Source organism: Mycteria americana, chromosome 16 (assembly GCF_035582795.1).
Source record: "Mycteria americana isolate JAX WOST 10 ecotype Jacksonville Zoo and Gardens chromosome 16, USCA_MyAme_1.0, whole genome shotgun sequence".
NCBI lineage: Eukaryota > Metazoa > Chordata > Aves > Ciconiiformes > Ciconiidae > Mycteria > Mycteria americana.
In genome coordinates, this window is record NC_134380.1 from 12,944,983 (window position 1) to 12,961,389 (window position 16,407).

General features: G+C 51.8%; 2 protein-coding genes across 2 annotated transcripts in view; one reads left to right on the top strand and one right to left on the bottom strand.

Moving 5' to 3' along the window:
• SLC39A11 (solute carrier family 39 member 11) overlaps nt 1–16,407 on the bottom strand; it is a 101,027-nt gene that overhangs the window by 65,357 nt on the left and 19,263 nt on the right. The window contains exon 5 of the mRNA XM_075518762.1: nt 6,485–6,629. Within this exon, the coding sequence (XP_075374877.1) occupies nt 6,485–6,629 (145 nt within the window). The remainder of the gene's footprint in view (nt 1–6,484; nt 6,630–16,407) is intronic.
• Nucleotides 1–16,407, top strand: part of RPL38 (ribosomal protein L38) — a 250,828-nt gene that overhangs the window by 37,147 nt on the left and 197,274 nt on the right. The gene's annotated exons all lie outside the window — the stretch shown is intronic.

The window sequence follows — 16,407 nt, forward strand, 5'->3', positions numbered from 1 at the left end:
ACCCTGCTGCGTTTACAGACCTACCCAGCCCTCTTGGCTTGCTAACTTCATTTTAACAGGCAAAAGACACGGCTAGACCCTACAGCAAACAGCAGAGCAGGAAAGCCACGTCCTCGCGCTGTTAAATCTGTGCCTGTGTTGACACAGGCGGGATAAGAGGCTTACGAGAAAAGCCACTCCAAAGACAAAAGCCCTTCCAGTTCTCAGGTAGCGTCTGTCCCCTTTCCGCCCCGTGCGCGGCATGAGGCATTGCTGCACAGCGCGTCCTCCACCGCGATACCTGCAGGGCACAACTCAATCCACCAGCGGTGGTGTACCCCCAATCCCTAGCAAGCTAATTTTGTGTTATCCTCTTCCACCTGCACCATCTCCCTTGGAAAGCTCAAGTGCCACCCGCAGGTCCCATTGAAGGGTGCCCGTCTTGAAAGGGAGATGATGGAAATAATGCTGTAGCTCTCCCGCAACTCTAATAATTGAACAGAATTAAACAGAGAAGCCTGTAGCTAGGCTAAGCCTTTCTGGCCACGTTTCATTTAGGAAGACACTGGATGAAGCCCAGAGAAGGACACGTTAACAAGAAGCCATGAAAGACCACACTTGCAAAGAACAGCAGGAAGCGGTACGAGATGCCAAGAGCAGATTTCACAGGCGCAGATGACATCTGCCGAGAGGGACACTTGTCCCTGCCCTAGCAGTCATGAAAGCAGCAAGTGTGGAGGCAGCTCGTGCCTCTACAGGCAGATAAAGCAGCTGTCCGTGCTTGCCAGCAGCTCTCATGCTCATTACAGCGCTGTTCAACCAAGAATGAAGCAAAGGACAAAGCAACCAAATGTTATGCCAGGCTTATCCTGAGGAGCTATTCCTCAAGTGCCCCCAAGCTCTGACAGCCTTCCAACTCAAGACTTCTCCTCCTCTTCGAAGGGTCCGACAACCTTCCAACTCCAACTCAAGACTTCTCCTCCTCCTCAAAGGGCAGCTGAACCTAAAGACCTACAGCTAACTCAAGAGTCTCTTGAGGAAGAATTCTACCCAAAGAATTTCGAAGTCATTTTGCCGGTGCTGCCGCAGCCTGGTTCTCCTCCTCCTCCTCCCTATTAGTAATAACATCAGCACCACGATGTGTGAAAACAGGCTCTGCTCCCCCGGCAAGGTGGAAATGAGCAACAGCAAACAGATGGGATATGCAACACAACGATCCCCATCTCGAGAGCCCTCGGAGAGGGAGAAGGGCAATCCTGACGCAGCACGGGCCGCCCAGAGCCAGGGCTCTCTCAGGGTAGGTCACAGGTTGACATTTCCTTAGGGATCAGGCTGTTTGGAGTTGGAAATCCCAATGACTTACACCCACAGCAACCTGCTGAGCTGGGTGGTTTATTTACTGCAGGCCGCGGTAAGTGTAGGAGTGCAGAACTGTGTCCTCTGCATATATATCCAAAACTTTTATACATGCATCTTGGAAAGCAGAACAAAAGATGACGTTTGCGCCCGGTGACAATGCTGACCAAGAGCAAAGGAGAACAAACCACCAGGTTGCATTTAGCCTCATAAAGTCAAAATTCCTAACCCAAGGAGCAAGGCTGCGACCAGAATAACGGGGGTACAGACCTACGTGTGAAGAAGGCATTTCATCAGTTTATGAGGGATTATGTGCTCTGATTTTATTTATTTTTTTGAAGCTCTGCATATATAAATTCACATCTAGTCATGACTATAAAAACCAACCAAGGAACCCAGCCTGACAAGGATGGTCAATAACCATTTGAAACGCTCCAGAAAGGGGCATTAGGATGTTTCTAAATCAATAGAGACATTGCCAGAGGCGTTCATCATCGAGGCTGCCTATTAAAACTCAAAATGAATTGATGCCTTTTGAAAGCAGCAGTTTTCCAGACCAAGCACAGTGTGAACATGTCAACGTTATTACAAATACAGTTGGAACCGTCTAAAACTAGTGAACATCCCATTCTGCAGAAGGAGCCTCGCGTGATAAGTTGCAATGACTTAACGAACCTTTCGGATGCACATGCGAGGCTCCAGCTGAATATTACCCCAATGAATCACGACGGGTTTCATGGTTGGAGAGGCTTTATATATCATCCCTCCTTCACGGCCTCTGCTTCTGCTCGGGGAAGGAGGGAACAAGGAGAAAATTTACAGGGTAAGCGTCAGCAAACCACTCGTGCTCTTATGATGGGAACTGGCCATTTCTATGGAGGAGTTTTCCCCTCGGCACCAGGCGACAACTGCAGATCAGGGCAGCCTGAAAAGCTGGGACAAGGCTGGACTTTCTGAAACCAGCCGTTACACCAGCAGTAACAGAGCAAAAAGTGAATTTTCTGGCTGCGAGGACGCAACCAGAGACAGAGGCAAACCATACCCATACGCTGCCTGAAGCATCAGTACCAGTCCCACAGCACAGCTCACACCCTCTATTTGTACTGGTCCCTAAGGGGTTTTGCCTCCTCTTTTATCTCCCCAGCTCTCTTCCTCCCTTTCATCAGAAGTTGGATGAACTACATCAAACTTGTAATGATGAACTACATCAGTACAGGACTTGAACTGCCTGGGCACTGATGAAAGCGATGCTATGTGAGCAGGGTCTGCTTCCTCCGGTGTGCAGTCCACTCCAGCAGCCCTGGTACACGATAACTTCCTTTGAAGGGGAAAAATAAAGCAAAAATGGAAAAAAATTACAGCCTCAGGAAGGAGGTAGAAAATTAGAGCAGAGGCTGGGCGATGCTGCTGAAACGGGCACGGCGGGTCTTGGGGTAGCGCAGCAGGATGGACCCACGCCAGGTCTGGGGCTGGCGGTGCCCCCAGCCCACCCGCCTCCCCTGCTCCAGGGCGTCCCCAGCCGAAACACCCCCTAAACCTCTGCGACATTGCAGCTGGTTTGACGCAGCAGCTCAAATTTAAGGAAAAAAATATAAATTCTGTGTAATGAGGTTTCTCTACGATGCCCCCAAACCTCATGGCTCATTTAAGTAACAAGTTCAATGCAATTTCATTTCTCACGTACACTATTTCAAACACCAGTATCTTTTTCCAATTACTAAACCCATCCGGATTTACTTACTGAACGTCTACGCAGGAACGCCACAGTACCATTTCCTAAATCGCACCCCACCAAAAGTCAATCGGAGTCATTAAAACGACCCCTGATTGCCCTTAATAATATTAGCGACTTAACAGCGTCGGCAGGGCGATGCCAGAAGCGCACCACATCCCCTTGGCACAGACGTCCGTGCGTCTGGGATGGATGATGAGCGAGCAGAGATGCTGCTGGTTAGCCAGGTACTTCAGCAGACATTTATCTGTGGCTTGGGTCAGCAGCCAGCTCAGAGATTACTCCTCTTAACTCCCCAGGGCCAGAGCTGTGCCAACCACTGAGGATGCTCCCAGCTCAGCACCAAAATGATACGTGGTATTTTACTCCGAGTACTTTACGGTCACGTTGCGGTAAACTCCTAAGCCGCAGCACACCTAGAAAGCATCTCCTTGGACACAAGATCTCCCACCTGCACTAGGGTAGTGAGGATATTAAAGCGAGAGTAGAGGCGGCTGATAGCGAACATCGTTGCCCTCCCACTCCGCTCCGTAATCTGATTTGGAGCGACGTGAATCATTCAGCACCAGGATATGATAAAGAATCAACATGCCTCGCTGTTAAATATACAGTTTATAGTTTATAGAAGCATGAGTCACAGCTCAGGTTTCAAGGTGCGATGCTGTATGTAAATCCTTTCTGAGAACTACCCAAGAACACTGCGCACGTAGCTATGATTTAAGGGGTCAAACCTGGCCTCCCGGTCCCGCAGCCTGCGGTGACCCTGCCAAAAGTACTTCCCCTGGTTTTATGGTCTGCAAACTCAAGCGGGCTGAGCCCTGGGGCGGCAGGGGGAGGTTTAGGGACCGGGGCAGCCCGCAGCCCCCGCGGCAGGGAGGGCACAGCCCGCCGGGTCCCTCCGCAGCACCGGAGGGGCTTCACCTGCACCCAGAGGAGCGAACAAACCCTCCTCAGCTTTATCCCAACGTGTTCCAAGGGAGGCAGAGAAATACAGATTACATCCCTTGCCTACCCAGGTATATTAACGACAAGGCTGGGTTGTCTTTCATTTGTAGTAATTAAAGCCTAGTGATTATCCCGCTCATCAAATACCGCGTCTAGACACAGACTTTTCACTGCAATTCATAGCAAATCTGCCCATACTCCATTTCACGTGGATGCGTGTGCCTTACTTCACGCATCCGCGAGGCAGCCAGCTGTTAGCGACTCCCGTAAAAATCTCATTTCGATTCAGCATCGACGCCTGCGATTGCACGGCAGCAGCGGGCTGGAGAGGAGCCGGAGGACGAGGGGAGCAGAGAAGAGGTGCGGAGGGAGAGAGGGGGCTCTCAGCCCCGTCCGGATGGTACCGTGCTTCCTCACTCCCTACAAACAACTCGCAAGTGATGGGAAACCAAGGGATTTGGGATGATGGGGAAGAACAGAGGCACCCAAACACACTGCTGACTGGGGGAAAAAGCAGAATAAGAATTTTTTCTCCCAACAGAGTGGATGAGGGATAGGTCTAACTATTGCATTTCATCTATCTCCCTTTCTACAGGTCCAAAAGAAACCTTCTCGCTTGCTTAGTGCAGCTACAAGGATCCCACCACCCGAGCGTGACCGCACAGTCGCTTCTGCTCCCAGCCTCTCACGCAGCCACGTTAAATACGCGTTTACATCTCTAACAGCAAAGACCTCAGATACGCAGGGCCCTGGAGAGCTGCACGTTTACACGTCCTCCAGCCATCTCCATAGCAGCTCCCCTGCTCCTCACCACCATCCCCAGGCAGTAAAGGCAACTGCAAAACAAGGCAGCGGTGTGCTTTGGGATTTTTTTTTTGTTGTTTTCACAGCTTTAGCGATTTTAAAACATGTAAATATGAAGGAAGGGTCAATGATTCAATAGTGATTAAGTCTGAAATATTCCACTTAGTACCCATTAGGCTTTGAGAATACCCGTTATGTTCCCAGAGCGTTCCCCAGAGCGCAGCCAAGCAGTACCCAGAGCTGGGGAAAGCTGCTTTCTTGGAAGGCTTGAGGTGTCTTGTGAAAATACCAAGTTCATTTCAGTAAGCAAAAACAAAAAATAGCAAGAGACAATAAAAGAATTAATATATTGTAGATTCTTAATACCACTTCCCCAGAGAGAGGAAAAACAATGAAGTCTAATGGAAATTTTCTATTCTCAAAACCACTTGCACTGTTATTGTTTGCAACTAAGAGAAGATGAAAACATAAAACCTCAGCAGCTTTAGTTTCTGAAAACTGCAGGGCTGCCTACTTTTTTTTCTTGAAGAATAAAATTAAACTGCACCTGGCATGTAAAGTTTCCACCTTATAAAAATATCGAAAACCTTGCAACAGCCTTACAGCCTGCAGGACTAGAAGAGTCCTCGAGCTTGCACTTGCCCCAGGAGCTAAAAGACATCCAGGACCCCAAGCCCACTGAGTCAGGCACAAAACTTCCTTCCTTCCCTTTGGAAAAATCCAAGCTGGTATTTCAAGTCCTGAAAAATCCTGCAGATTTGAAACACTTTATGAAACATGCAATTAAACAACACAGTTAAATAACGGAGCCTGATTTAAGAGACTAGCACCATTCTTTGCAAAAAGAAGGATCGTTTCTTCCTCTCAGTCTGCTCCCAGTTGTACTCAAGATATTGTAAAGCGCTATTTCAGTTTCTCTCCAACCAAGAAAAAGCAGAGGAGCAATAAGATTAATTCACTAAATTACATGTTCTTTGTCTACTGAAAAGCTGCTGTTAAGTAGAGGAATAGAAAATTGTGTTGACTCAGAGGACGTATCCCCACGCAGCCGGGTGTAAGGGCAGCCACCACCCGTCCCATATACGCACCCCGGACCTGGGGAAGGCTGACGAAGTTCCACCACCCTAACTAAAAAGGTCCGTCTTTACAATCTATTTAAGGAGGAAATAGCTGCCAACAAGACATTTTATTTCACAGTTTGGCAGCTACAATTCTATTAACCTTCAAAATAAGGAGTGACAGCATGACTGCCAGTCCTAGTCTATAATTAGGGAGGGCCACCGAGGGTCAGTGTCGCGGGGCACCTTCAACGTGGCAAAACTTGGCAAGGGCAGGGTTAGCGCTCACTGTGCCCACGCTGAAAATAAACTTATCTCGAGCTAAGCTGATGATTTCATTTCCCTGGTGAATGAGATATCTAATTATCAATAATTCATAGGCACAGACAGACGTGCAAGTGGTTTTGAGAACTGAAGTAGAAACAGAAGTAATGATTCTTGGAATAAGAGCCAGCAGAGAGACAGATCCAGAGAGGGAAGAGAAGGTGCACTTTGCATGCACATGTCAAAACCAATCTAATTTCAATCACATACGTGACAGTCTAGGTGCCAGTTTAACAGGGGTATTTTCCCCGTACACTCTGCAGTTGGTATATGACAGGATGCTTGCCTGGATGGAGCCCAGCTCTACCTATCCGGATGGACAACTCGCTCGCGTAGTCCAGGTGATGGGCAGGTTCATGCTCATATTTTTCTTTCACCGCTCGTTGGTCGCAGCTCAAGGCAAACGCTGCGTGGGGAGGTCCGCTGAAACCCTGCAAGGCAAGAGAGAAATTTAAGGTTTTTCCCACATCTCCCCTTCAGCCTTCTCCCAGCCCCATCCTCGGGGACCGCTCTGGCATCTGTGTGGTTGGGAAGTCGATCGGGGCATGTGTCACAGCAGCTTCTCACAGCTGCATGGAGACGTGCCTTTGGGTTCCCCTCTCTCTCCACAGACTTCCCAGTTGTTCAGATTTAAACGTGCATTTCCAGCAGAAACATCAAGAACAGGGTTAGGAGGAGCTGCAGGCCAAGAAGCACAGGGTTAAAGAGGGAAAGCCAAAATTCGGGTGCATTAACAGCAAGAAATGCAATTCCACAAGCGCAAAGAAATGCAATTCCACAAGCGCAACTCCCTCCAAAGTCAACCTGGAGGAGACCAGCAGACAAGGAGGGACATTCATTGCTGTCAGCGCTGTCGAGCCGCTCACGGAGGGTCAAGCTGCTGGGTTTAGTTTGCAGTAGGGTACCATATCTTCAAGACGGATTGTGTTTGCAAGGGAAATAGTTTGTTCAAAATTGAACCCATTTGAGCATCAAAGGAGACATTACATTCACAACCACCCGGTGTTAGTTCAGTGGGACTCGTCCAGATGGCCAGATGAAACTCCAAACTCACTTGGAATATATTCCTACACCATTTGTAACCTCCAGAAAGCAGAGAGGGACGGCCAAAACCAATACCGTCCAGCTCTGCATAAAGTCTGCAGGGAATCAGAGCAGACGCCCCGTGGCAAGAGAGACCGCACTGCTCCCACGAGCGATTCCTGCCAACCTGGACACGGCTCGCGAAAACCAGACGCGACTCAAGGATGTGCCAGAGCCTTTATCTGCATCGGCCAAAAAAAAAAAAAAAAACCACTAAACAGACACCATTTCTGCCTTTCCCCCACGGTGCTGGACACGTGGCAGGAGGGCTGGTGTCTCTGGATGTCCCCAGGCTGCTCAGACCCACCCAGAGACAGCCACAAACCCGATAGGAAACACGGAGTTAGAGGCACAACCACACAGCTGAGAGAAGGGAACGTGGCCCGTGGCAGCAGCTGTACGACCTGGTGTAACCAGCTCTACCCAAAATATGGGGAGCGGGACCCCGAGTCCCCGTCTCCTTGCAGGGTTGGGAACCAGCCCCCGGGAGCACCCGCAAGGAGGGGGTGTCCAGGCTGCACCCCGCGTCGCCGGCTGGGAACAGGGGTGTGGCGGTTGGATTGTTGGCAGCAGAATAAACGAACATACGTTGAACAGCCAGAGACGGTAATGAGAGACTTGATGGGTAAGGTCACATTAAACAAAAATAAAGGTTAAAGATGAATAACTAAATCGTCTGGTCTCCCGCCATTTGCATAATATAGTCTGACCAGTGCTATTAATACTAATCACATATTTGCTGTCTGCTCTCTATTGCAGTTTAATCAGAGTGCTTTCACCTCCATTAACCCAGCAATTACAAGATGCAGCGACGAGGTGCTCACGTTTAAATCCCCCTGGGAGAAGGGAGACCCACAGCACCCCACGCGCCCGCCCGCGGGAGGCACCAGCAGCTCTGCACCTCATCTCACGAGCGGCAGCTGGAAGAGCAGGTAGAAAGAGAAGCATTTTCCAGCAAAAACTGGCTGGTGTGACACAGTGAGGACAGAGGGGACTTCAGCATCGTGACCCGACTCGGATAAGGCAGGAAGAGACCGAGAATGGAAACTCACGGGCTCGCCCTGCTGCTGGCACTTCTGCAGCGTGGTCTCCCTGTATCCAGGAGAGAGTGCGGTCCTGCTGAAGCTAAAGGGGTTTTCACTTCTGGAAAGCGAGTAGCATCACTTTCCGGAAAGCACCAACCTGAGGAGAAGCAAGGATGGGAATTTGAAGCTGGAGAAGTAAAGCCTCAACTTTAAGAGCACAGGAAGGATTTGCAAGCGTTGCACGGGGCTCTCCAGCCCTGCTCCGGCCGCCGGCTGCCTCCCACTCGCCGTTGCTCTCACCTCAGACTTGGGGAACGCCAGGTTTCACGGAGCAGAAGGCTCTCCTTCCACGCGGCTCCTACCAGCGCTTTGTTAAACGAGCTACAAACACTACAACAGCAGCTTCGTAGGCTTTATCACCACCAGATTTGTGGCTTCCCCCGGCCCAAAGACAGTGGTCAACTGGGTCTTGTCAGCAGAGGCAGGGAAGTGAGCCCAGGGCACGGCCAGAGCCCACAGGACTCTGCAAATTACAATAACCCAACCAAGGGGAAAAGAAATCACTCGTACGAGCACGAGCAGGAGGGTAGCATTCAGCGTATGCCCTCTGTTACCATCGCACAGCTACAGATACAAACAAGCAAGGTCCTCGCGAGGTCAAGACCACTTGCCTCAAGGTCTGCAGTCCTGATGAGAAGCCTCCCACGGCTATTTTCTGTGCCACCGGTCTCAGCACATCAATTGCCTATTGACGTGGTACCCACGAATCTGCTTGCACCGAAATGGAGGCACACTTGAAGATATTTCAGATGCTTATTGTAAGGTCAGGTCATCTCCCTGTTGGCAGGCACAAAATATGCAATGCCGGCAATTTGAAAAAATATTAGTGACCTTCAGTAAAGCAAACAATTTATTCCAACTGTGATTGCTCTGAGTCATTTCAGTCCGGTCCCTGCATGAGTCCCTTAATTGGAATGTGTCAGTGGGTTAAAAAAGCATTAGAAAGAGAAAAGGAAAGTCAACCCACATTAATTAGTTCATGGCACTAATTAGCGTTAACTGAAATAACCACGGGGGCTGATTATTTCAAAAAGCCTAATGCAACGAGAGACTGGGACAGGAAGACCTGTGGAGCTTGGAGGAAAACTATTCTGGGACGCGGGAGTCCCCACCGCCCTCGGCTCTGCTCGCGGAGCTACAACGGAAAGGTCGTTCGATTGTCGTGGCCCCGCGTGTAAAAGCGGACGAGAAAAAAATAGGTGCCTTTGCAGAGAGCAAAGAACCCCACTCCACGCAGCACCCACCTAAACGGGCAGATCCTGCTCTTGTTACCCAAAACCTGCAGCAATCCCCAATTAATCTGTATGGAAACGTGTCCCTCTCCTGCAAGCATCCAGGCGACGCGGCCATCGCCCCGGTATCGATGGTACCGCGCTGGTGTTGCAGGGCGAAGGGGTGAGACAGGGAGGAGGCGGCAGCTGCTTGCTTTTAGATGAGGCAAGGATTTCGAATTGCACCCTGCTGCCCAACCGGCCTCTTGCACAAGCTGCTAACTGAACCGAAGCCCGTTTTAAAAAGAAATGAAGAGCGAGTGACACCTTTAAGAAATAATCTGCTCTTCTCCACCTGGCCAACGAAGGAGAATAAATTAATAAAGAAATAGCGATGACAAAAGCTGATGGTCTGGCTTTGGGTAGATCACTTGGTACCACATCTGGAGGTGTTGCTTGTCTGGGAAGGTCGGTGACGCCACTTTTCCCGTGCAACATCTTACTGGCTTTAACCCAGCAAACGCCCTGGAACAGGCTCCGCAAAGCCACAGGAAACAAAGACCATAACGCATCAACTGACGGCAGAAAGCCCCTCAACGGGAAAGAGAAATAGAACCAATTTTAGTACCTTATTAAAAAAAAAAAAAAAAAAAAGTGTTCTTAACTTGTCCAGGAGCTAACACAGACACAGTAAGAGACAATAACAAGGCATGCTTTGATGGTGCCCAGAGGCTCCCGTTTCACACTTATTAAAAGACAGTGATAACAGATCAGAGACCAGAAAACGATAAGAGAAAGAAGGGGGGGGGCAAGGAGAGGAAGGGGAGACGCTGCACATCCCCGGCCCGTGTCAGCGGCTGCCCCGCACGCGGGGAGGGACGCAGCGCGTCCCTGCGGCCCCCGTGCCCCCGGCGAGCTCGTGGCGAGCTCTGTGCATCAGCCGCTCACTCGGCTTCGCTGCTTCTGCACAGAGCCCGACACCGCTGGGGACGGAGACAAAGGCTGTGCAGCAACAAAGCAGCGAGTGCGCGGCTTTTCTGAGGCAGATAAACAGATTTATGTTAAAAACATGAAATAGGACTGGATAGGAAGAGCTCCCTTAGAAAGCACTTAGTTATCCGAGAGCGCCCATTTGCATGTAAAACAACAGGCTGGTATTTTGTTATTTGAAACAACATATCAAGGGCTCGATGCTCCCAAGTGAACCTTCGCCAGCACAGCGCCGGTTGCGAATCCCCGTGCCAGCAGCTCTCATTTGTAACCCACTGAGAGCCAACGAAGGCGCGAGCGATGGCGAGCCGCCCCGCGCTCCCGCGTCCCCCCCACCCCGCCTCGGCACCCTTCGGCTTCATCTCTTGAGACCTCAGCCGGTCACGCTGCTCCCAAAGTCCCTGGAGCGGCAGCAATCCCCGAGGAAGCCAGCGTCCCACGCAACGTGCCAAAGCCCCGCGCCGAGGGTGCAAAGTCACCGCGCCCTGTGCCAAAGTCCCCAGGGAGCAGCACCCTGCACCAGCCCCGCCGCCGAGGGTGCAGGAGGGAGGTCCTCCTGCTCACACCCACGCTTCTCCAAAGCCCTCCTCATTTCAAACTACATTTTTAAAAATGATAATAATAATAATAAAAAGCCAAACACCACCTGGCTGCATCGCTTCCCGTTCCCAGCGCCGTGCTGGAGCAAACGCCGGGCTGGGGCTCCTTACAAAGGCTCCGTGTTGCTCTGCGGGGACCAGAAGCCAGAGCTCATTAGAAGAGAACAAACAGTCGGGCGGGTGAGGATGTGCCTGGGATGGGGTTTAAAGGCTGCGGCGAGTTGTGCTGCCAGAAGCCTGGATGCCACCAGACATCCCTCTGAAACGCGGTCAGCCAGCTCCGCGTTCCCCCCGCACAGCGTCCCCAAAACCAACGCGTCCTCCCGCTCTTCTGGGGGAAAAAAGCATGCTTTGGGTCAATACTGACCCGCACGAAGGGATGGGTTAAGGGAAGGGGCTAGCAGGCACCTATTTAAGAGGACTTGAATTGCAGCTCCTCTCCAAGCCAGGATCACTGGCAATCCCCCGCTCGAAATACTAAAATCAACAACTCAAGTGCAACCCTAAACACTCCATGCAATAAAAAAGGCCTTTCTCAACGCTGAAGTGGGTGCAGTCATATTTATGATTAATAGCACCCAATATGCGGCTCTGGGACACAAGCAAACCCCCCTTATTTCTATTCCCGCAGTGCCTGGCAGCCCCGTGGCCCAGCGCAGCCCGGTCCAGCTGCTCGGGGTCCCACCAGCAGCACCCAAACCCCTTTGATCAGACAGACTGTGCCCCCGTAAATTGGGAATAAACCTGGGGACACCCAGCGTGCCCCGGATCACCGCTACAGCTCCAGCTGCCAGAGTAACAGCGAGTAACCCCAACCCCACGTCAACAAAACCCCGCGCAATGAAGATGGAAGGCCAAATTTATTTTCATATGAAAGTTTAAGGGTCTCCAAGTGTTTCAGGTACATCTTGGTTTGCATTTTAATTTGGAGATTGCTAACAACGGAGCAGCAGTAACGGGCAGGGCAGACAGAAAGGCACCTCAATGGCAGTTCTTTTGGGGCTTGCTAATGAGAGCTGGGTCAGCGCCGTCTACCGCGTTGCGAAATGGATTTCTTCCATTTTCCCTCTAGAGTTCAACTGCCTGAAGTTTCATAAAACCTAAAACCACAGCATATGCAACCAGAGGCCGTGATCAGAACCGTCCTCCGAAGCCTCAAAGTGCTGCCAAATACAGCGGCAGGAGAAGACAAACCACACCAGAGTCGGCAAAGGGAAGAGGCGAGCACGTGGGAAGCATCGCACGTGGGCTCACGCCGCTGGTGGACATCAGCAGCTCTTGGGGTCTACGAATCCAACCCAAGCCCTCATCCCAACAACAAGGTCTCAAATACATCCTTGTCCCACCACGACACCAGCGGCAGGAGAAGCTCCGGAGTGCTGCGGCAGGTCGGGATCGTTTCCTCCACCAGCAAGGGAGCCGGAAGGGAATCGCTGCTCGATGACGGCCAGAGCCCCTGCGGAAATCCACAGGCACCGGCTCGCTCGGTGCCAGGCAGAAGCGGGGCAACCCTGAGCAGAGGCACGGTTTCAGCCTAGGAGCCAAACGGTCAATCCGGCAATCGCTTAACACGAGAGCATCCTCACGAACCCCAATTTCCCAAGGAGGAACAGACCCTGAGGGCCTGATCCTGCGACACGCCGAGCACCGCAGCCCTCCCCGCGGCTCGGCGGTGAACGCCCTCCGTTGCCAGCCCCGCTGCCTGTGCCGGGACCACCGATATTTTTCCAGAGCCGCGGCAGCAGGCGCGGGGGGAGGCCCGGGGGCTCCCCGCTTCCCACGCCAAGCATCTTCCATCTGGCTCCTCCAGCCCTGCATCCTCCCCCGGCCCAGCATGCAGCCCTGCCTGCAGCAGGCAGGCAGGCAGGCAGGAGGCTTGTAGCTATGGCAGCGCTGCCGCGGGAATTGGGAAGGAAAGGTTCATCCATAGACAAAAATTTCAGCGTTTTCACGGCAGATCTGCTCCGGCAGCGTCTCACGAGCGGATCACATGAGGCTGGGAGGCCTTTCTGGTCCTGACAGCGCAGCTGGCGGCAACACGACACCAGAGCCTTCCCCTAATAACTGCAAACAGGGAAGCTTAAGTGAATATTAAGGAAGGCTGGTATCAGTTTATCTGTAACTAATGTAATATTATTGCAAGTACATTTTATTCACTGCTAATTATCAGCCACTTTGATAACTCATAATTCTTGAAAATTGCAAACAGCAGCTTTAATCACCAGCCTCTGCTGACGAGCTGCGGGGGCAGGAGGAATAAATCACCCCCCTTCTGTGTCACCAGGAGCGTGGGGACAGCCGCCGTGTCCTGCGAGGTGACCCCGGAGCAGCCCTGGCCACGGGGACTCCCCTGGGAGCTGCCTTCTCCAACAGCAGCCGATGGGAGACCCTTGGCAGTGCCAAAACCTGCAGTGCTTTCCTGAGCTGACAGCACCGAGCACACCCAGAAACACTAAGTCTGGCAACCCTAGGGAGGCAAATTTATCAAAAACCACCCCAATAAACCAAATCTGCCCTCCAACAGGAACGAGGGGAATGCATCCCGCAGCCCACGCCAGGCAAACGCAGCCCTTCCGATCAGAGGATGCTGGGGTTCCCGCTCCCAGCCGGCATGGCACGGCACGGCACGGCTGGACCCCCGAGAGCATCGCTGCCGGGGAGCGGGCACGTGCCACCGGCACCAGCCCCGGAGAGCGAGGGCTGCCCCAGACCCACCAAGAGCCGCGCGAGGGGCTCCAAGGGGAGCCAGGCACAGGCAAATCCATCTTTTTGGCCAAAGCAACGTTCATATTAAAACCAAATGTACAGATTTTTCTCATTGGCACGTTTGGGGCTTCGGCCTTTCCAGGAGGGCGGAAAAACACAGCAGGAATGTTGCTGGCACCCGGTCTGGGAAGGCGGTGGCCCCAACGGCGCGGGGCCGGGGCGAATGCTGCCCGGGAGGAGGGAACACACACACAATTCCCAGGCTCCTCGGGAAACCCAGGAGGTTTGTTACAAAACGTGATGTTTTGCAACAGCGATGTTTTACATGGCAGAAAGGAGGTCGTTTTTGTAACCTTTGCCATTACAAAAATCGAAAGCACAGGAGTATTTTCGCTGCTTTTGCCATGCGACCTTGCAAAAAAACAAACCACTCGTTAAACAAACCAAACCCACCTCTGCAACAGCCGGAGCAGGTTCCGTGTCACCAACCTCCTGTCCACCAGGAAGCCTGGAGAAACCTCAAAATACAACCAGTAAATTTATTTTTCAAAGGACCAGTTGCTCCAGGCAGAGTTTTTGAGCGCACAAGTGCTGCCCACCAAAACCAGTTAGGATGCATATATACTTCCAGTTGTTTGCTGGGAGGAAATTTGCCTGTTACAGCCAAGCTCACAGCCAGATCCTAAGGGATATTTTCCTAAGGGATATTTTCCTAAGGACTGCCCCACACATCACCACCACCCCAACACCCGCGGCTTGCTCAGCAGGACACAGCAGAGAGGTTTGTGGCATCGAGTCAGCACTACAATATGAGATTTTAATTGTTAGCAATAAACCTTTAAGCCTCAGATGGGATTAACAAGAGCTTTTTCTCCACATGCTTATTAAAATCTAATGGAGACCAGCTTTGCCTCTTTTCTCTCTCCCTGCCCCCTTCCCACCTTGTATATTTGTAGCGTGGCAACATGTATTTTTACAGCCCTTTATTATGCAAGGCTTTTTGCAAGGGTAAGAGAAAAAGCAAACAAAACTTCAATTAACAGCTCATTTTTACACAATATACTCCTCGGTAATGATTTGCTATCACTGCAGATTGAATTAATGGGAAAGGGCGAACAAAGCGAGCGGCTGCTGCTGCGGGTGGGAAGTCAGGAGCCCTGGAAGGGGGACGGCGAGGGCTCCTCGGAGGGCTGGCGGGATGCGGCAGGGCTCAGCTAGCGATCCATCAGCCCCCAACTGAAGAGCCCCACCACGCCAGTGCTGCCTAATTACATTACATTAAGACACAACTTCCTTTAGACCCGCAATTAGCAACGCAGAAGCGCAGCAGTCTCCAGCAGACGGATGGCGAAGCGGCGCTGCTGGGGCGCAGCCTCTTCTCCCTGCATCCCCCCGAGCATCGCAGCCCCCGCGGACCCAGCCCGCGGCCAGCTCGTTCCCAAGGCCGCGGTTTCTGCTCTTTTCCTCCTCGCCGCTTCTTGCGCGTCCCGTAATTACCAAAACGGCACCAAAGTCCGAGAGAGACGTCAACTCCTCTGCTCATCTGCAGGAGCCGCGGCGGAGCCAGGGGAGCCTGAAACACCTTCCCGAAGCACAGCGCAATGAATCCACAGGAGAGGCTCTTCATTCTCTTCAGCTAGCGCAATTAATTTGTTAATTCATTACAGAAGAGAGGCGTAATAAGGGACAAGGCACTTCCTGATTACCACCAACGAGAAGCTAACCAATTTCCCTTCCTTTGGAAGCTCAGGACAGTAAATCTGGGACTGTCCCACAGGGCACGGCTGGATTTCGAGCTGGGGAATGGGCTGGTTCCCCTCCAACCAAGCCCAGGGGCAGGGCTTGTCCTAAGCTTTCAAGACGAACTCATTCGGGCGCTGGACTCCAACCAAGACAACCTAAAACCCAGAAATCGAGCTCCGAAATCAGCCCTCATAGCATTTATTTATACGTGTAGTATGTACCTCACCCGTGGTCTCGACAGGCCTTAAAAAACACGTACAAAATGCAAACCAACAGCAAGACGCCTTCCCGTGCCTGCAAACAGCCTGCAACTTGAGGAAGAGACTCATCCAGTCGGTTTTTCAGTTTGCATTAGCTCTGAAGCCTGCGGACGACAGATTAAAGTCACATCGCTTTCACCACCTCGTTGATAATTAGAGCATGATGGGGGGAGACAGGAAGATTTTCACACCCCGAGCATACAGCACACCCCAAACGCTCCCCCCCCCCGAGGACACACCACCCCACGGCCGCGTGCCCAGAGCATCGAGTGGGTGCAAAGGCAGAGTCACCCCCAGGGTCCAAACGCCGGCAGAGGAGCCTCAGCCGGGCTGAGCAGACAGCAGCAAACAAGCTGTTTTTTCCCCAATTCCCCAGCAGCGTGCCCCTCTCCGGCAGGGTCGTCAGCCTATTAATACTATACATATAATACGATATATAATACAATATTCCACTGGATTAAGAGTAAATGTCCGTTTTACACCACTCTCGGGGGTGTTTTACACCACTCCGCGTGCGGCCAGCACGGCGCAG